The sequence below is a fragment of the Mauremys mutica genome, chromosome 1 (genome assembly GCF_020497125.1).
Source record: "Mauremys mutica isolate MM-2020 ecotype Southern chromosome 1, ASM2049712v1, whole genome shotgun sequence".
NCBI classification, from domain to species: domain Eukaryota; kingdom Metazoa; phylum Chordata; order Testudines; family Geoemydidae; genus Mauremys; species Mauremys mutica.
Genome location: NC_059072.1, coordinates 245,506,044 through 245,528,380, shown reverse-complemented (window position 1 = coordinate 245,528,380; position 22,337 = coordinate 245,506,044). Strand labels below are relative to the sequence as shown.

Here is a 22,337-nt window from a genome sequence, read left to right as displayed (position 1 = left end):
TGGCTATACAGTCGAGCTCATCATGCTATCTCATGCACAACGCCCTCCCTGATCCCTCTACAGGGACCACTCTCATGATAGCATCCTCACCCTAGGGATGGACTCCTTACTACAAAGAGGGGTGATAGAGTGAGTTCCTCTAGACTATCAGGGAGGGCGTTCTGTGTCAGCACCTTCACTTGCCTCCACCTTCAGTGCCTACAGATGTGGCTCCAGAGTTTACTCACCCACGCGCCATGCCATGAACTTTATGCTGACAGTTCCCCCTGTCGTAGTCTTTCCCTCCAGTGGTGGATGGACCTGCAACAGGTTTGTGGGGGGTACCCTTTCTCCCATCCTCCCCGGACAAGATGATCATCACCGATGCATCCCTGGTAGGATGGGGAGCATAGATGGGAGATCACATGACACAGGGAACATGAACCTCTTGGGAATCTAGGATGCACATCAATATTTTGGAACTCTGGACTGTAAGGAAGGCATTCCAATCATTTCTCCCATCCATCAATTCCCATCATGTTCTTATCATTTTGGATGACACCACCACTGTTTACTACATCAATAAACAAGGGGGCATCACCCACCAGATCCTGTTATCTTCAGCCTATCTCCCGGCCACTCAGAATGTGATCGCAGATTCTCTCAGCGGTGGTTTGTCATCAATTACCAGTGGGAACTCTACGACACTATAGTATGTGACATCTTTGACCAATAGGAGACTCTGACCAGGGAGCTCTTTCCCTCCCCTGCCAACAACAAATGCTCTGGGTGGGCAGGGGAGATATTGGTCCCATCCTCAAAGCGATGCACTCGTACTCCGCTGATTGGAGCAGATCAACTACACCTTTCCCCCCTCTGCCATTCCTGCCACAACTACTAGACAAGATTGGATGGGAGAGAGCAATGGTCATCCTGATTGCCACATGCTGGCCCAGACAGTTCTGGTTTCCCAACCTCTTCATGTCAGCCTGTCCCCCAATTCCCATCCCCAATTTCCCCGAGCTACTGATGCAGCACCATGGATCAGTTTTTCACCCCATTACTAAGCATTGCAGTGGGGATCTTGGCTGGCTCGGTGGGCAGAGTGCTGTTTACCACTCAGAGCCCAGTCCAGGTGGAATTATCTCGTACCCTCCCCAGGGCAGGAAAGGAGGATGGGTGGCTTGCTCTGGTAGACAGGGTACAGGCATTGTCTCAGCAGCCCAGTCTGGGTTGGCTTGCTTCAGCTCTGCTCCCCTGGCCAGGAAAGGGGTCGGGCAGGATTGGAAAAGAGCAGGCTCCAGGCATAAACAGATTCCCATTCCCCATCTCCATGAGGAGAAAGATGCCAGGAGAGAATCACACTGGATGGAAGATCAGGTCCCTAGAGCCAACACCTTGATTTTAGTGTCCATATAATTTTAAGCTGAAGTGTTTGGTTTTGTATGTATGCACAAAACTTAATTTGACTTTGGCTGGATTAGTGGGAGTGCTTATACTGACAGTCAACAATAGTTTGCTTTTTTTTGTAAGAGTGTTTGAGTACATTGTGCAGTATACCCCATATCCAGTATCCTAATTGGAGGTATGGATGTCACCAGAAAAAAACAGGTGCACAACTCACAAACACACATGTGAACGTTCTCTCATTAAATGAAAGAGAAGAAAACACCAGAGCATTTTGAAGCTTTTTATGGGGGGTTTTGTGTGGAGGGATGAGGGCGGCAGAGACCTGGCGCTGCACTCACCTCCCCCCCTCCCCAAATGAAAACAACAAAAAACTGAATGCAGCCTATTACACCTATCCTGTTTAAAGCTGTATGTATCTGTTTGTAAATCTAACTTGCATCATTTTGTAAATTTATACAAGCAATTCCAAGCCCAGCAAATGTTACAGATTTTCAAGTGTGCAGCTGCTCTTGTGTTCTGCTATGGAAACTGGCAGAACCTTATTAAATAGCTTCTGTTCTAACATGTTGTGTAGGCTATAACAATAAAATACTTTGAACAGAGTCAGCAATAAAGTAGAACCTGCTAATTAGCACTAATGATTTGAGACCCATTGCAAACTAATTTGTGAATTGGGTAGTAAGGACCCCATTCCTTTTCTAATTTAAATCAGTGGAAAAACTACCATTGGCTTCAACTGGAGCAGCATTTGATCCTAAATTAATAAATAGATTTAAAAAAAATCTAATGCCAAATCACAAAATATGGTTCGTTCATTTGATGTATTTTAGTTTCAGTATTTAGACTGTCATAGTATATTGTCTAATAGGGCTGTTGATTGATCGCAGTTAACTCATGATTAACTCAAAACAATTAATCGCCGTTTTAATTGCACCGTTAAACAATAGAATACCAGTTGAAATTTATTAAATATTTTGGATGTTTTTCTACATTTTCATATATATTCTGTGTTGTAATTGAAATCAAAGTGTATATTTTTTAATTACAAATATTTGCACTGTAGAAATGATAAACAAAAGAAAATAGTATTTTTCAGTTCACCTAATACAAGTACTGTAGTGCAATCTCTTTATCATAAAAGTTGAACTTACAAATGTAGAATTGGGTACAAAAAACTGCATTCAAATATAAAACAATGTAAAATTTTAGAGCCTGCAAGTCCACTCAGTCCTGCTTCTTATTCAGCCACTCGCTAAGACAAACACGTTTGTTTACATTTGCAGGAGATAATGCTGCCCGCTTCTTGTTTACAGTGTCACCTGAAAGTGAGAACAGGTGTTTGCATGGCATTGTTGTAGCTGGCATCACAAGGTATTTATATGCCAGGTGCGCTAAAGATTCATATGTCCCTTCATGCTTCAACCACCATTCCAGGGGACATGCATCCATGTTTATGATGGGTTCTGCTTGATAACAATCCAAAGCATTGCGGACCGCCACATGTTCATTTTCACTATCTGAGTCAGATCCCACGAGTGGAAGGTTGATTTTCTTTTTTGGCGGTTCGGGTTCTTTAGTTTCCACCTTGGACTGTTGCTCTTTTAGGACTTCTGAAAGCATGCTTCACACCCCGTCCCTCTCAGATTTTGGAAGGCACTTCGGATTCTTAAACCTTGGGTCAGTTAAAAATCTCACATTGGTATCTTCTTTGCGTTTTTTGTGAAATCTACAATGAAAGTGTTCTTAAAACGAACGTGTGCTGGGTCATCATCTGAGACTGTTATATATGGCAGAATATGGGTAAAACAGAGCAGGGGACTTACAGTTCTCCCCCAAGGAGTTCAGTCATAAATCTAATTAACACTTTTTTTTTTTTAATTAGCATCATCAGCATAGAAGCTGCCCGCTTCTTGTTTACAATGTCACTTGAAAGTGAGAACAGGTGTTTGAATGGCACTGTTGTAGTCAGCGTCGAAAGATATTTATGTGCCAGATCTGCTAAAGATTCATATGTGCCTTCATGTTTCAACTACCGTTCCAGAGGACATACGTCCATGTTGATGACGGCTTCTGCTCAACTATCCAAAGCAGAGAGGACTGATGCATGTTCATTTTCATTCTCTGAATCACATGCCACCAGCAGAAGGCTGATTTTCTTTTTTGGTGGTTCGGGTTCTGGAGTTTCCCCATTGTAGTGTTGCTCTTTTAAGACTTCTGAAAGCATACTCCACACCTCAGCCCTTTCAGATTTTGGATGGCACTTCAGATTCTTAAACCTTAGAGCAATCTCACATTGGTACCTTCTTTGTGTTTTGTCAAATCTGCTGTGAAAGTGTTCTTAAAACAAACATGTGCTGGGTCATCATCCGAGACTGCTATAACATATGGCAGAATGCTGGTAAAACAGGACAGGAGACATAGAATTCTCCCCCAAGGAGTTCAGTCATAAATCTAATTAACACTTTTTTTTTAATTAGCATCATCAGCATAGAAGCATGTCGTTTGGAATGATGGCCGAAGCATGAAGGGCCATATGATTGTTTAGCATATGTGGCACGTAAATACCTTGCAATGCCAGCTACAAAAGTGCCATGCAAATGCCTGTTCTCACTTTCTGGTGACATTGTAAATAAGAAGTAGGCAGCATTATCTCCTTTAAATGTAAACAAACTTGTTTGTCTTAGCCATTGGCTGAATAAGAAGTAGGACTGAGTGGACTTGCAGGTTCTAAAATTTTACATTGTTTTATTTTTGAATGCAGATTTTTTTGTACCTAATTCTATATTTATAAGTTCAACTTTCATGATAAAGAGATTGCACTACAGTACTTGTATTAGGTGAATTGAAAAACACTATTTCTTTTGGTTCTTTTTACAGTGCAAATACCATGTGCTGCTCCTGCCCTCTGCCTTAGAGCTCCTCCTGGGAGCTTCCTGCTTGCTGGGCAGAGATGAGGGCGAAGACAGTTGCTAATGTCAGGGTGCCAATCTCTCCCCCAACTCCTGTACCTTAGCTCCACAGAGCGGTGGGAAGAGGTACACCACAGGGCTCAGGATAGAGGGAGCTTGCTGGCAGCAGCTGCTGTCTCAACTTACGGATCTACTTAAAAAGGCAATGTACTTAGAGCAGGGTCAGCATACTTAAAGGGACGATGTGCGTGCATCCATCTCTCTCTCTCTCATACACGGTGCGTGTCTCTGTCTCTCTCTGCCATGCTGTCTCTCCTCCCTTCATGCAGCCTTGTAGAGTGTTAGGCTACATTAACAACAATATGTTAACCCTTGAGGGCTCAGCCGAGTGCTAGTTCATCATTTAGCAGTAAGACATTCCCTGGGAAATATCCCACCCTCTTCCACCCTCTGACTTCACAATAGAGTGGCTGGGTCATTACACATGTTGAATCTATTTCCCCATGTTAAGTATCCTCACACCTTCTTGTCAACTGTCTAAAATGGGCCATCTTGGTTATCACTACAGAAGTTTTTTCTCCTGCTGATAAAACCTCATCTTAATGAATTAGCCTGTTACAGTTGGTATGGCTACTTCCATCTTTTCATGTTCTCTGTATGTATATATATTTCTTACTATATGTTCCATTCTATGCATCTGATGAAGTGGGCTGTAGCCCACGAAAGCTTATGCTCAAATAAATTTGTTAATCTCTAAGGTGCCACAAGTACTCCTATTCTTTTTGTACTAAAGCACTGAGACTTTCTTAAGGTTTTTTTGTTTGTTTTTGTTTTTTTTGTTTTTTTAGAATTTGAACAAAAAATCTTTGTGATTAAAATAAAATTATACTTGGAAAATACCTACTATGTCTTTAAAAATCTGTTTCAGCTAACCGGTGATCACACATGCTAAATGCCGTAATCATAATTGTTTTGTTACATGGCATAACAATAGGGCAGAGTTAAAGTTGCTTTGGTGCCTTAACTTTGCATTCTCATATTTAACTAGGGCTGTGAATTAATCGCAGTTAACTCAAGCAATTAACTCAAAACAAATTAAGTCAATTAAAAAAATTAATCGTGATTAATCGCACTGTTAAACAATAATAGAATACCAAATGAAATGTATTAATATTTTGGATGCTTTTCTATATTTTCAACTATGCTGATTTCAATTACAACACACAACACAAAGTATACAGTGTTCACTTTATATTATCTTTGATTACAAATATTTGCACTGTAAAAAAGATAAACGAAATAATAATTTTCAATTCACCTCATAGAAGTACTGAAGTGCAATTTACAAATGTAGATTTTTTTTGTTGCATGACTGCACTCAAAAACAAAACAATGTAAAATTTTAGAGCCTACAGTTCCACTCAGTCCTACTTCTTGTTCAGCCAATCGCTAAGACAAATGAGTTTGTTTGCACTTACAGGTGATAATGCTGCCCTCTTCTTATTTACCATGTCACCAGAAAGTGAGAACAGGTATTTGCATGGCACTTTTGTAGCTGGCATTGCAAGGTATTTGCGAGCCAGATATGCTAAACATTCGTATGTCCCTTCATGCTTCAGTCACCATTCCAGAGGACATGCTTCCATGCTGATGACACTCGTGAAAAAAAATAATGGGTTAATTAAATTTGTGACTGAACTGAATATCCAAAAATATTTAAATAAATGGTAATCTGTTGTTCTGTTGTTGTTTAAAAGTTTGATTTAAAACTGCGATTAATCACGATTTTTTTAATCTTGTGATTAATTGTGATTAATTTATTTAATCATTTGACAGTCCTAATTTTAACATGTAACCTTAATCCTGAATTTCCTTGGTTTGTAGTGCTTGGATTTGGAATACTTACAACATGCCTGTAATATTTTTTTGCTCTTAAATTACAGTTATATACTCACCCTAAATTCCAACTCCATTTTTTCTCATGGAATAGATCAAAACTTGAATGATTCCTTGAGTCATGATATTTGGCAGTTAGAGACTTTGTTGACAAAAAATTGTACACCAAATGTAATTCTGATTTAAAAAGAAAACGCACCAGACTTTGAAAACAAGAATGAAAATCTGGGAAAGTAATTAAACGACTAGCATCTGAAACCCCATGCTGTTGCATCGGTGTGGCAATTGAGCCAGGTAATCCACCATCTGAGCAGTCTCCTTCTTATAGCCAGGAAATTGTTGCATGCACATTAGCTGTAGAGTAAGGTGGTGATTACCTCTGATATCATGATCTAGGAGTCTTGGCATGGCATAGATGTAATTTGTCAAAGTAAAAAGACAAAATGACATGAACTTCGATTATAACAGACCGCAAATCCCAGTAATGATTGAACTTGTTGATATTCTGAACAAAAAGAACTCCCAGCCATGCTTGTATCTGTTTCCATGGTTTCACACTAACTCAACAGACACTGTAGCCTTGAGTGACACACAGTGAGAATACTGGAATTTTATTGTATAGATATGTTCCTAAGAAATCTCAGAGTAAATGCATAAATGTCCCAGCAAAGTTCTCTTACAGTATTAGGGCTTGCCTATAAAGGGAAATTGACCAGAATAACCACTGTGAATTATGCTATTCTGAAATAGCTCTCAGTGTGGGCACTCTTATTCTGGAATGTTACCAATCTTATCACCTGTACGGGACTATTATAAGCCATGTTCTTGGATATTTTTTTTAATTGAGATAAATTTCTGGATTTTGTTTTCGTTTTGTGAGCAGGGATTTTCATATATCACAATGTGTCCAATTACTCCCTTCCATGTCCTTATGTGAAATTTTTTTTAACAGAAAATGAGCATTTTAAATGCATTGTGTACACTAGATGCACCCAATTTCTGTGTATTGGAAAACTTCCTAAAGCTGGGTCAAAAAACTTAATTCCTGATAGTCAACTATTCACTAACTATTTGTGTAATTAATTCTTTCATTGGGGAGTAACATTGATTAAGCAAGGTAAAGTAGTTGAAGACTCTAGCCTATATTCATAATAGCAAAAGGATTCTGTTAGGTCAGACCTCAGATTGAGATTTTGTAAAAATGAGCTTTTATGAAACCTAAGACAAATGCAAATATTTTCAAGAGTTAAAATATTTATTCTGTGGAAAGAGCTTTGTAAAAATATACTCCTCTGCACTGTTTGCAGCATTGTGCTTGTGCATGGGAACTTGAAAGTGTAGTTTATTAAAAATTGACTTATAAGCAACTGGACTGGTCTTCATTGTCCAAACTCTGGGGAAAAAAAATAGACAATGAAAATATTTAACTGAATTTTAAAGATATATCTTTTACCTGTTACTGGTGTGGGGCGATAATCCCCATAGAAATGCCTATAAAGAAATAAAATAAGAGTAGCATCAGTTGTGAGGAGATTTGTTCTTAAAATGTGAATTTTAACTTGACAATTCCCTTTTTAAATACAGATTGGTAAATTTCATACTAGCATTTCAGGTTAGATGTGTCAGTGGTCTCTTCTGGTCTTATAGTCTATGAATCTATGAAATTTGCTATGCAGATTTTAACTGTGGTTCCATGATTACATTAGGCAGGAAACATGGGTAGGAATTCTTTCAAATACTTCAGAACTGAAAGTAAAAATGTATCATGAGTACAGTTTTGTTTTTGAAGAAGACCTATGCATCTCACATAAGAATTTGAACTCCACTGGAAAAGGTTTAGTTTTAGTAGGCATAGCAGTCTGAGAGAATTAATGTAGCAAGGGCTGTGATTTCTCTGAGGATGCCTGTTGACAATCTCCTACTGTACAATTTGTTCTGAAAGCATGTGTTTTAGTACTCAATTAAAAAACCTGCAGGATGACAAAAATGTCAAACATTAGATGAATAAGGCTATTGACATCTGTTAAATAGACCAATCACTTTATTTTGATTCCTTGTTTTTACAGGAGAAAATAACACAGCTAGGGAAATATATATAAATCAGATGCAAACCTGAGGTAGCAAAGTGCAAGACTATTTTACAGCTACGTTCTCTACTGACACTTTCATGTTGGAAGTAACATGTAGGGTTTAATTCATTTTTTTCAAAATAGGTAACTAATTACGAAAAGGTATTTTAGATCTGCATAGCTGATTTTTTTTAACAAGCTATAATTGTTCATAACAAATAAATAAAAAAATTTGCTACAATTAGAATACTTTTTTTGGATCTTCAGATTTACCAGTCCATATTGAGGGGTTGCTGGTTTTCGGTTTGTAATTGACTGACTGCTGCATTAACAGAATAGTAATCAGATTTTTGGGAACAAAAGGCTTGATTAATTCCCACTCCTCTTTTTTCATATTGGTCTTTTACCTCGAATAGAGAGACATTCTTCCAGGATCTGAAGACTTAACTTTATCACCATCTGGTGACTGACCTGGAATATAAGGCTAATAAAAACATAGTAATGTAATCCATTTCTATATGTTTGCTTCAGTAAAGTAGTGCTGAGTCTGCTTGTTAGTTTTGAATCCTGGAATCTGTTCCTCTTAAAGGTCCAGCATTTGGTAATTCCCCCTAACAGGACTTATCTGGCATTGTACACAGGTAAATGCCAAATGCCCACTTCCTCCCTACTGTCGTCTTGTGCTCCATAATTTAAGATTTCATTATATTTATAAAAGTGACCTTTATGATTGCAAAAGAAATCTTCAAATGTGAACTCAGGTATAGCAATAATGTAGTGTTGTTATCCTGAGCCTTCAGAGAGACTGAAGCAATAACTTTGAAAGGTGTGAACTACCTCTATTGGCACTACATTTAATTGTAATGTCCATCAGCTTTCTATTAAATACATTTCCCCCCCGGGGGGTTTTACCATCCTCTACAGCATGAGGCATAGGTTACTTGCAGGTTAAAACTAGCATAAATGGTGGATTCTCTGTAACTTGAAGTCTTTAAATCAGGATTTGAGGACTTCAGTAACTCAGCCAGAGGTTATAGGTCTATTACAAATTAAATATTAAATACATTAAAAATTAAAAACACATTATTTACATTAAACACTATTATAAATGCTGGAGGCAAAGCAGGGTTTGGGGGTGGAGGCTGACAGCTCACGACCCCCTGAGGGGTCGTGAACCCCAGTTTGAGAACCTCTGGACTAGAGGATCATGATTTTCCCTTCTGTCCTTAGAACAGCGATGGCCATCCTGAGCCTGAGAAGGAGCCAGAATTTACCACTGTACATTGCCAAAGAGCCACAGTAATACATCAGCAACCCACCATCAGCTCCGCTCCCAGCGCCTCCCACCCACCTGCCGATCAGTGCCTCCCTCTCCCTCCCCACACTTCCTGATCAGCTGTTTTGTGGCATGCAGGAGGCTTGGGGGGGGGAGGAGGGAAGAGCGAGGACACTGCATGCTCAGGGGAGGGGGCGGGGCCTGTAGCAGAGCCAGGAGTTGAGCAGTGAGCACCCCCCAGGACATTGGAAAGTTGGAACCTGTAGCTCCAGCCCCGGAGTCGGTGCCTATACAAGGAGCTGCATATTAACTTCTGAAGAGCCGCATGTGGCTCCGGGGCCACAGGTTGGCCACCCTGCCTTAGAGTCTGGCCTGTCCACACGTAATCATGATATTAGGTACCATGTGCTAACCATATGTATACATGTGAACACAATTACAGTTTTGTTAAAAACAGTAGTGTAGTCAGAATCTTATACTTTTAATGGTATCTTCTGCACTCTTGTTGGTAGATTTAAAAAATACTAGAATATCTCTAAACAGTAACATGAGAACTTGTTCTTAAACAACTTACTGCTGTAGTTGTAGCACCGTCTTTAGTATAAAGCCTGTCCAATTATACTTTCTAGATTCCTTTGTTAGGATTTCTACTCTCAAGACTGGTGTATCATGAAACCTACGATAGCCACAGGGGCTGCAACTCTACTGATTGTATTGTGGAGTCTTTCCATGTACAATTATGAAGGTGATTCTGCAGTAGTTCGTCCATTTAATCTCAAAGCTATTGATAGTTTTAAGAACTCTGACGCTTTAATCTTCAACATTGTAACATTACTGCAGCAAAGTGACGCAGGCGAAGTTTGGAGAGAGTTTTAGCCATTTTGATGTTCAGACTATTTTTCATTTGAAATTTTGATATTCAGAGCTTTCTGGTCATGTAAACTATTAACCTACAATTTAGGCTGCTTCTGCTACAGTATTCAGATATTCTGGCAGACATATATATAAAATGAAACTACAGTATGGTTTTTCTCTCCTGTTTCTTATTTTTTTGCTGGCCCCTTTTTTTGCTAAGGGAAAAGACCACTTAACTCTTAAAATCATCGGGTTGAAATGCATTCATTTTAACACAGTGGACTAGTAATAAAGAAAACATAACTTAAAAACCAGTGAAAAACTCACTAATATTTCCAGATTCTTCCTGCTGAGTTTAGGAAATTGGGATCTGTTGTAAAACATAGTTTGCTAGCCAACCAGAACTGGAACAAAAAAATCTAACTATATCATAAAGAATGTATGTGGGGCTGAGGCTGCAAGAAAAATGGACTGCATTTGTAGCTTGTGGAGTGTGTTCTTCTCTTGAGGTGCCAGTGGAACTCCCATTACATTCATGAGAGCACCACGAAAGAATCAAGCTCCCAAAAGAGCATGTCTGGGTTTTTGACTCTGCATGTTTCTTGGATCAAGGGGAGAAAAATGGAGAAACCCAACTGCTAAACTATCAGTGTTAATTTTCCAGGAAATGCAGAACATTAAGCCAGATTAAACATTTACTTTTAATTACTGGAGTTATGCTGGCTGAATGAAAACAACTGACAAAGAATTAAAACATCAATTTTTACGTAATTTCTCAACAGGAAAATCATCTCTATTAGCAGTTATTGAGTATTGATATTTTTCTTTGATCCTTTGGCTTCCAAAGCAAAGTGTATGGTAAAACATCAGCTTCCCTTTTTTACTGTAAAGTAATAAATGCTTCTTAAATAAAAATATCAAGGACCAAGCTGTAAAACCTGCAGAATTTTTGAAGACCAAATCTTCTTTTAAATTTTCTACTCATTTGCTGCTTCTCTGTATGGGAACAAATGCTGTTTTGTTCATCAGAGAATAGATCTCTTTTAGGGTCCTTCCATCAGCTTTATGGCTAGTAATTTGGTATCTCAATTCCTTCCGTTTTATTAAATTATTGTAAGATTCAACGTAAATAGAAGGGAAGAAGCATTTGGTACTATCGTGGAAACCTAAGTATTTTTTTCATTTAAGTTACTGATCTTTTAATGACCTGTATTTCTAACTTATTTTAATTTTAATGTTTTCTTTTTTGCTAAAATAATTAAAAATTTGAGGTTTTTCTACTTGTGTCAAGAAATCCCTATGGGCATCTTGGTATTGCTAACTAAGCAATAATTCTTATTTCAATTAGCTGCCTGGGTTTTTTGGCAGCAAGTAATAGACCATTTGGTGTATTATTCTGTGCAAAACAAACTGACATGTATCAAGAGGTTGTTTGTGAACTGTTTGTTCCTTCTTTTCTAAACACAGGGTATTTTAGCTAACTAATTATGTTTTCAAAATATTAAATGGATAATACATTCTAACTACAGAGAGAAAGTAAATGTAAAATAGTGGGTAGAAAAGGACAAAGGAAGAAATATAATATAATCAATCTTTAATGGAGAACAAGGGAAAGATGAGCAGTGCATGGCTAGAGAAGGAATTGTACTGTATTAGTCTAACAACCAAAAACATAATTTACCTGCAAAACTTTAACTTAATTAAGTAGAGTTAACTTCGTACTTTTTAGAAGTTGGCATGGGAGATCACCACTGGATTACAGATGGATAGCTGGAACATCCATTGACTAGAGAAGAGGGATGAAACGGATTGAGATCAGAGGTGGAGCTACTGTGTGATCAGGCTGGGGACTTCAAAACAGGGAGCTGACAGGCTGGCAAAGTGAAGAGGGCAACAATGAAGGGAAGACTGGGAGAGAAGGTGTCAGTGAAGCCCGAGACGCTTAGCTTCTTGGGTGGTTGTGTCTTAGGACGCAAGATATAACTGAGAGGGTCTTGTGTTTACTGCAGCCCTCCTTCTCTCTCTCTCTCTCTCTCTCTCCACCTCAAAAAAAGAAAAAAAATGTGTGTATTTACCTACAAACACATTTGCTTACTAACATTATTAGGAATCCACAGTTTTAGTTTTTGCTGGTAACTTAGTACTAAAGGATTAAATAAGTAAAGTTGAACTATATCACCAAACTCCATTTATACCAATTATTCAAAAAATGCATATCTTTTGCAAACTATTTCCAAATGCATGTCTGGCTTCAATCTTTTTTTTTTTAAAAGTCAATAGTGCTGCCAAGTCTGATACTGCTACAGCTACACTAACTTCTCTGAATGATGCAAATAATAAATAGGTTCTGTGTTATTTCACTCTGAAATTAAAATTTATCTGGTACTTTGGTCCAAAAAGTTTGGGGTTTTAGTCTGTGCTACAAGTAGTGTCTGCATAATTACCACATCATCTAAATCAGTGGTTCTCAACCTTTCCAGACTACTGTACCCTTTTCAGGAGTCTGACGTAGGGTTACCAACTTTCTATCTGCAGAAAACCAAACACCCTTGCCACACCTCTGCCATGCCCCTTCTCTGAGGCCACGCCCCCCACTCACTCCATCCCTCCCTCTCTCCCTCCATCGCTCACTCTCCCCAATCCTTGCTCACTTGCTTATTTTCACTGGGCTGGGGCAGGGGATTGGGGTGCGGGGTGGGGGGGAGGGATCTGGGGTGGGGCCAGAGATAAGGGATTTGGGTGCAGGAGAGAGTTCTGGGCTGGGGCAGGTAGTTGGGGTGTGGGAGGGGATGAGGGCTGGGGGTGCTGCTCTGGGGTGGGGCCATAAATGAGGGGTTCAGGGTATGGGACAGGGATTGGGGCATGGGGTTGGGGTGCAGGGGGTGAGGGCTTGGCTGGAGGTGTGGGTTCTGGGGTGGAGCTGGGATTTGGTGTGCAGGAGAAGGCTCTAGGCTGGCTCGAGTTGGGATGTGAGAGGGGGTGAGGGCTATGGGCTGGGGCCAGAAATGAGGGGTTCAGGGTGCAGGAGGGGGATCTGGGCTGAGGCAAGCGGTTGGGGTGTGCGAGGGTGAGAGCTCTGGTTGTGGGGTGGGGCCAGGGATGAGGGATTTGGGGTGCAGGAGAGGCCTGGGGCAGGGGGGTGGGGCACAGGAGGGGATGAGGGATGCAGGCTCCAGGCAGCACTTACCTCAGGCGGCTCCCAGGAAGCTGCCAGCATTGATCCTGCTTTGAGCATGGGGTTGGACTAGATGATCTCCTGAGGTCCCTTCCAACCCTGGTATTCTATAATCTCTCTCTGCCTCCTAGGCAGAGGTGCGACCACGTGGCTGTGAGCGCTGTCTGTGTTTACAGGCGCCATCCCCTCCGCTCCCATTGCCCACAGTTCCTGGCCAATGGGAGCTGCTGAGTTGGCACTGGGGGTGGAGGCAGCACGTAGAGTCTCCATGGCCACCCCTATGCCTAGGAGCTGGTGGGAGATGCCGGCAGCTTCCCAGGAGCTGCACGGAGCTGGGTAGGGAGCCTGCCTGCACCACCAACCGGACTTTTAACAGCAATGCTGATCAGAGCTGCCAGGATCCCTTTTCGGCTGGGCATTCCAGTCAAAAACTGGAGACCTGGCAACCCTAGTTTGATTTTTGTCTTGTGTACCCCAATTTTGACCTCACTTAAAAACTACAAAAACGTCACAACACAATATTAGTAAAAAAATTTCTTACTGTCTCATTTTACCATGTAATTATAAAATAAATCAATTGGAATATAAATATTGTACTCACATGTCAGTGTATAGTATTTAGAATAATATAAACAAGTAATTGTATGAAATGTTAGTGTACTGACTCTGCTTGTGCTTTTATATAGCCTGTTGTAAAACTAGGCAAATATCTAGATGAGTTGATATACCCCCTGGAAGGACTCTGCATATCCCTGGTTGAGAACCACTGATCTAAATTCTTCTAACACTGGAGTTCACATGAGTATATTGCAGTTAATTTAATAATTTGATAAAGGTTGTCCTTCAGCCTTCCACAAAAGATCAGTTATTTTTCTACCTGTTCAGAGACTCTAAGCCCAAAGTTTGCAACAAAATTGTTTTATATAAGAACACTATTTGGGGAGTGAAGAGCAGATGAAGTGTTTTCAAAAGTAAGTAATCAGACATTTTTTTTCCTTCTAGAAAAGCTGATTGCTTATCAGCGAGAATTTCATGCTTTGAAGGAACGTCTTCGTATTGCTGAGCATAGAACCCTGCAGCGTTCCTCTGAGCTAAATACCATCTTGGAGCAATTCAGACGTGCAGTAGCAGAAACAAATGGAAGTAAGGATGCATTAAACAATTTTTCAGGTACAAGCCATGATATAGGCTTAATGTTTTATGTCTCTCGATTACTGATGTCTGTTGTATATAATTATTAAAAGAAAATATCCTAAAAAACCAAATGCTTGGAAACCATCCAACAGCGCATATAACTAGTTATGTAACATGTTCTTATCTCTGGTACCTCTCCCCCTTCCTTCATCCTCCATTCCCTCTGTTTGTTATATCCACTCATTGTATCATATTTTAAATTAGTCCTTTAAGAGATTACAATCTATATACTTGTTCAAGTGCCTAGTAAAATAGGTTTGGGGCTTCTGGGTGCTATTCAGTATAGGTAATCTGGCAGCAATTTGTATAATATCTTTGCACATTTTAAGCTAAAACTGATGAGCAACTTAAAAAAGGAAACTAGGAATTCATGCAAATGTTAAAAGTAGAATGAAATCCTCTTTACCTACCAGGCTCTGATTTGGGGATTCTGTGTTTCTAAAGTTTGCCTTTTAAGCAATGCAAAGTGTAGGAAGTAGCAGCAAACATTTGTTAACCTTTTCTGCAAAACTGATAAGATATAATTATTTTTAAATATTTAATTATTCCTTTTCATCAAATTGAGGCAAATCCTCAACATTAACAAGAGCTGTATATGGAAAGATTATTAGCTTGTAGCCTAGCACAACCATATTTTAACAATTTTGTCACTGTTTCTGTTTTGAAGTATATTTCCCTGACTTTAAGAGGTTTAATTTGTCTCTGAAAAGTCAAAATTGCCAAAAATAATTTTTGTTCCAAAAGTCTTCAGTCTGGAGCTATTTAAACCAATGCTCCCTGATTTTTTCCATATGAGAGAAGTACACCTAAAACAAATTTTATTTGAGGTCTACTGTTACTTCCTAGTACTACTATAGAATGTTGAAAAACTTGGACAACTAGTGCCTTTTATAGAAAGATGAGTCTACTCTGTATTCTACAGCTCATGTCTTAGGTCCTCCAGCCAGGTACTGATTAAAAAGTTGTCCCTCAGTACATTAATGCCTCACTCTTCTGGATTTTAGATAGCCACCTGGAATACCAGGAGCACTGGGGACATTACTTTTTTAAATCTGCATGTAACATATCTTGTGATTTTCTTTCTGATGTGTACATTGCCGTTGTTAGCCATGTCATTGTGATATCCACAATGGACTGTTGCAATGCGTTCTCCATAGTGGTTTAAGACTGTAGAACATTTAGAAGCTAAGTATCAGAGGGGTAGCCGTGTTAATCTGGATCTGTAAAAGCAGCAGAGTCCTGTGGCACCTTATAGACTAACAAACGTATTGGAGCATAAGCTTGTCATATCATCTAACAAAGTGGGTATTCACCCGTGAAAGCTCATGCTCCAATACGTCTGTTAGTCTATAAGGTGCCACAGGACTCTTTGCATTTAGAAGCTAGAGATCATGCAGAATTAGAGATGAGCCTGAGCTATAAAGTTTGGATCTGGATCTTAATCTGAACTTTCACAAAGTAAAGAGCTGGATGGATCTGGAGTTTTAGTTTGTGTTTGTCTTTATGTAATTTTCATTAGCCTTCTTGTACAGAATGTTTGGCTGTAAAAAAATCATATTATACCAGTTCTCCAAAGACTGCAATGTCTTTGTCTGTTCACTTCTTGGTGCAATTAAAAGTAGTAATATACATCTTTAAAACTCTATATGGCTTGGGCATAGTTGCCTAAAAGATAGTCTCCCTTCCCATGTGCTACCCTGCCTTCTGAGGTCAACTGTGGTATTCTCATTAAATCTCAGATTTTAACAAATGGTGGCAGTGTGTTTTTTGCTGGAGAACCTTCTACTCTGTAATTCACTTACCACATTGGTTTGACAGAACCCAAGTCAAGGCTTTTTGGACACAACATAAAGACTAATGCTGCACTGTGACTTTTTCCTGGGGGATATGTGGGCTAGGTATAATTTTTAACTTGTAATTTTGGGATTGTTGCCTCTTATTTTGGGTTGACACTGGTTCACCAATTCTTGTGTTAAATGTAATGAACTGTAAATGTGCCAGAGATTACTATTATAGGTATATTTTAAATAACATATAAATACTCAAATCTGTATTGTATTTGTTTAGTACCTTAGATCTAGAAGGAATCCAAATTGCTTTACAGATCTTGTCATTCATCCACCCTGGAATACATTTGGGTGAACTTCCACATCTACTTCTGCAATTGAAACTGCAGAGAAAATTTTGGCAGGAAGAGTGTAATCACCCAAATTGGAATATAGCCCATACATCGAAGCGAACACCTCTACTCATTGCACTTTGTACTTTTCAAGACTATAAGTAGTCAGGAGTTTAGTATTAGATTTCATCTAAAAAAGGCATCTCCAGTTGTATAGGAAACACTGGTTCATTTCAGCATCCCAGGAAAGAGTGATCTACTGAGTCACCATCACTTCTAAGGTGGGTAGGTTTTCTTTGGATGTCTCCAAACCAGTTTCTGACCTGACCTGATCTTTATGAGACTCATGAGAACTTGAAGGTCAATATGAGGTGCTATGGCTTTTTTTCTAATTAAAAAATTTGGTTCTGGTTTTCATATTTGATTTAAGAGTGTTGACACATACTGGCAAGGGAATTTCTAAGCTGATATTTATGATCCATTGTGGAAACATCTTTAGAACTGGTTTAACTTCAGTATTTAACTGTAGTAAATAATTAATATGCCTACTTTGGTTAGGTGTATCTGTTCTTATTACAAAAAATATATCCAAATTTAATTCCGGGACTGTTGCACCATATACTGTGTGTAGTCCTATTTTTGTGCAATATATTTGTGTGCAATGTATGTAAAATGTGCATGCAATTTTGAAGTTATTTATTTGCGGATTAAGTCATTGCTTGAGCTCCTGTGAGAGTAGATACAAATTATTTTGAATTTTTTGGGTATAATAAGCCCAATATACTCTGTAATATAAAGACACACTCAAGGTAAACATTTATGGAAGATTCTACTCAAGGTGAGTTATTTCCTCTCTGTCATTGGTTAGAGCACATTGTAATTCACATGTGATGATGCAAGTATGATGTTCCTGTTTCCAGAAAACTATTAAAAATCAATCTTGTTCATAACTCTTTTCAAAATTAAAAACAGAAAAGGTTTTACTTCCTGGCACACACATCTTAAAAATGGTTCCTAATTCAAACAAAGCATGAATGAATGATCAGTTTTGGAATTGCATATGATTTATTGCTGCATAAACATATAGCCTCTCTGATTAATTTTCTGCATTATTGGTTTTATATGTGTTTGCAGATGAAACGCTGAAATTGTTAAAAGAGCTAACAAGCAGAAAATCTCTTCAAGTGCCAAATATCTATTACCATTTGCCTCATTTGTTGAAGAATGAAGGAAGCCTTCAACCTTCTGTGCAGATTGGCCTGGGACGAACAGGCGGTATGCTGGCATAATTTAAATAATGCTTATGTGTTTATATATAAAATAATATGTCTGAAGGACTTCCTAATTTTGTTTTGGTAATATCATAATTTAATGTATTGTTCGGTAGCTGCAATTTTATTTGTATGATATCTCTTAGAACTCTCGCTGAATCCAAGATGAAAGGAGTTGTCTTCAATTTTGCTCTTTACTGCATAATCCCAGATCACACACTACCCCAGGTGCTAAGGTATACAATAAAAAGCACTTAATCTGGATCAATTTGTGTTATCTGTTAATGAGATTTATGAAAATTAACAAGGCATGGAAATATTACAGGCTCTGAAACTAGTTTTCTGACACATCCATTTGGCTACTCAGATATATGGGTAAATCAAGCATGGATTTAACCGTTTCAAAGTTGGTGTGTCTGGTGTTCCCACCAATAAGTTCCAGTGTATAACTCAGAGGACCTGGAATTATGGGTACCTAATGATAATTGGCTTGGTCCTCTCCACAAAAGTTGGATCTTGGTTGGAGGAGAAAAAACACTTCTGCTATTAGACTACATGTTTTTTCTCTTACTGATTCCTTATACTTTGTAAATACAAATATTCACCAAAACAAGTGATTAATCCTCAAAAGTTCTGCTCCTTCATCAGTAGATCTCCACATAATTCCATTCTTGGAGCCGCAGTCCTTAAAGCAGATAAAGCCCAACCAGGGTCATGTACTTGGAAACATGTCTATAAGGCATGAAGGCCCGATATATTAATCCATTTGTGTCTGTCTGCTGTTTGATCTGGAGCTGCTGATTCTCTCATAATTGAAGCTTCCTTGTTTTGATAGTAGTTCTGTGGGTTTGATTCTGTTCTTGTTATAACAAGATGCATGCCCACATATTTATTAAATGTGCAGAATCAAGTCTCAGTCACGATCACATCCACTAACAAAATTGAAATACATATTTTATACGTAGGGCCCTTCTAAATTCATGTCAGTGAAAAGTGTGTCATGGACCGTGAAATCTAATCTCCCCCCGAGAAATCTGGTCTTCTGTGTACTTTTACCCTATACTATATTATAGGGGAAAAGTATACAAAAGTACACAGTGTTTTTCAAACTGGGGGTCCTGACCCAAAAAGGACTGCAAGGCTATTGTAAGGGGGTTGTGGCATTGCCACCCTTCTGTACTGCCTTCAGAGCTGGGCAGCTGGAGAGTAGCAGCTGCTGGCCAGGTGCCCAGCTCTGAAGGCAGCACTGCCACCAGCAGCAGTAAGGATGGAATGGTAGGATGTATTGTCACCCTTACTTCTGCGGTGCTGCTGGTGGTGGCGCTGCCTTCAGAGCTGGCATCCGGATAGCTGCTCTCTGGGCATCCAACACCGAAGGAAGTGCAGAAGCACGGGTGGCAAAACTGCAATTCCCCCCCCACACACACACAATAGCCTTGTTGACCCCCTCTTGGGTCAGGACCCCCAGTTTGAGAAATGCTGACTTTAGGGCTTTACATGTTTATATTTTTCTGTTTTAAAATACATATTCATGCTTTCTTACAACAGCATGAAATTTAAGAATTAAATATTTGAAACTGTGAAATTCAAGATTTTTAAAATGCTATGACTCTGAAATTTACAAAAATAGATTGTGAATTTGGTAGGGCCTATTTATATGTATTTAACCAGCAAAGTGAAGGATTCAGACTTTCTTCCACAGGTTTAAGCCAACCATATATTATTTCAAAATTTAAATTGCAAAAAATAAAAAATTAAAAAATTAAAATCAGGGGTCCTAAAAACAGTAGAGAAATTAAGATTTACTTCACCATCCTTCTCTTTTTCTGTTGTGCCTGCTGGGTAGGCATTTCTAGTCAATGCAAATTTAACATCACATACCTTTCTGAGAGATCTGTAGTTTGTAAGCACAAGAGGATGAGTTAAGAATGCCAATCAGCATTTTCAGCTCTAACTTGATTTTGTGTATTTAAAGGTGAGATCCCTTTAAGTACAGCTGCTTCAGCACAGGGCCACTACGCTTCCTCACTACTGCATCCATTTTATTCCCCTATTCTGCTCCCAGTAGGAGAGCAACGCTGTGTATTGGGGTTTGGCTAAGGAGCATGAAGATTGAACAGCCATGTGGAAGATAGGGATAGGTGGGTGGGGTTAGCATCAATGTGGTGGGAGTCAGAGTGGTGGTATTTGGGGTAGTTTATGGGAAAGAAGAGGTTTTAATAAGTTTCTTCTGCAAAAGTTATTAAATATTTTACTAAAAACACTACATAGAAGATTAGTTTGTGAAAAACTGTTGTACTAAATTTGGAGATTAAACTCTGAAAAGGGATTTTAGTTTACTTTGTGTAAGTCTCAGTGCAACCTTAACTAACTGATACCACAGTTGTATGCATCTTAACAATACATATATATTAATATTGTGACACTTTCAGCATTTGCTATTTTTTTGTCTGGCTGTGTTTTCTCTAAGAATTGATGTTGTTACCGGTATCATTGGGAATACAATTAATAGTATGCTTTGAAATTGTTTTTGGTTACTATGTAATCTCTTAATATTTTGAGTGTATTTCTGAATTAATACTTTGTTATATAAAGACTTGTATATTGATTGTGCATAAGACTGTTTGTTTTTTATTTATTTTCAGTTTCAATTGTAATGGGAATTCCCACCGTGAAGAGGAAAGTAAAGTCTTATCTTACAGAAACCCTTCACTCTCTTATTGATAAATTGTCTCCAGAAGAGAAACTGGATTGTGTTATGGTTGTCTTCATAGGAGAGGTAATCACTTATGTATTTTTGCATCATTAGAATCACAAAACAGTTTGTTGTGCAATTTCTAAGAATTGGTTTGAATGTTATAGAAGGACAAATACATTGTTATAGAAAAATGTTTTTGATTTCGTGATGGTGCATGAAGAGGCAGAGTGATGCATGTGTTATATTGAGACACATCACCTTGAAGTTTTGTGTGAGAAGGACTTTCTGCTCAATAGAGAGAAGGTGGAGGAAGGTCCAGGGGATCCATCATTTTGCAGATCCTCTGGTGTTTGCTTCCACTGATGATGGTGGCATGTGTTGATGCTGGAGAGCACTATTGCAGCTGTTTGGCTGAAGTAGCCTCTGCAGAGGTCCAACTTGGTGGGGAAAATTCCTCTCTTGTATATCATCCAATTGCCTGATCCTCCTGCTTTGGGTACTGTGCTGAGGATTTTGTCCATAATGCATAATAGACTGACAAATGTTTTGCTGTTTTTATTTTTCTGGACAATACGTTTCTCCTGCAAAAAGATAATTATTTTTAACTTGGTCTTTTGGTGGACACCATTCAAACAGCATTCATTGGACAGTTTGGAAAGCTGATTTATTGTTGCTGACTACACCAGATGTTCTAGCTCAGATCCTCAGGACAACTGGGAACCAGTCTCTCTTAGGAAGGATTTTATCAGTTCCTGCAAGGGTTAAAAATCTCTTTTTAGAAATGTATGCTTTCCCTGGTAGATTGTGGTCTGAGTTATAGAATGTGGAAGGGTTTATAAAGGACTGGTTCTTACTCATCTAACTGTATAATTTACTCATGAAGCAATGAGATCACCTCTGGGGCTCATACTTGCATCCATTAGATATAGACAACTGTGAAAACTGTCTCTATTGTATGAGCCTACAATTGTACAGTGGCTGTATTTATTTTAATTTATATAAGCTAGAACCTTTCTATGAGTAAGTGCAGAGCCAAACAGACATGCAAGTGGTTCTAGTTCTGTTATCAGAACATACTGAGAATTCAGCAAATTCTAAGGCCTCCTTTTAAAAGTTTTAGATTACTCCTCTTGAAATGTTAAATGAGAACAACTTGGGAGTCCATTCTAGGTCATATTGCTCTCCATTTTTCCTGCCTGTCAACCATGACCATCAGTCTGGATACTACATTTGGGTAGCTCTCAATCTCCATAAGCTGCAGAAAATGTTTTTGGAGCATCTCATGCGGACTGATAAGAGTGTAAGTGGAATTAAGACTAGACAGACTTTTTTTTCCTTTTCTATTTTATTTTGCTGGAGTGGTAAAGAAGAGGGATTGTTCTCTGCTCTGAGAATAACAGTTATCTGATATCCAATCTTCTCCAAGGGTAAAGAAAAGGAGTTTGAGATCTGGGTTCAATTCTCAGTTCTACCACAGATTTCTTGT

The 22,337-nt window shown here is 38.8% G+C and overlaps 1 protein-coding gene across 5 annotated transcripts in view; it reads left to right on the top strand.

Moving 5' to 3' along the window:
• Nucleotides 1-22,337, top strand: part of MGAT4A (alpha-1,3-mannosyl-glycoprotein 4-beta-N-acetylglucosaminyltransferase A) — a 133,937-nt gene that overhangs the window by 34,049 nt on the left and 77,551 nt on the right. For 4 of the 5 annotated variants that reach the window (XM_045005496.1, XM_045005487.1, XM_045005514.1 and 1 more), the window contains exons 3-5: nucleotides 14,572-14,739; nucleotides 18,017-18,157; nucleotides 20,799-20,932. In XM_045005496.1, the coding sequence (XP_044861431.1) occupies nucleotides 14,572-14,739; nucleotides 18,017-18,157; nucleotides 20,799-20,932 (443 nt within the window). The remainder of the gene's footprint in view (nucleotides 1-14,571; nucleotides 14,740-18,016; nucleotides 18,158-20,798; nucleotides 20,933-22,337) is intronic. The other variant, XM_045005524.1, reaches the window with a different exon arrangement.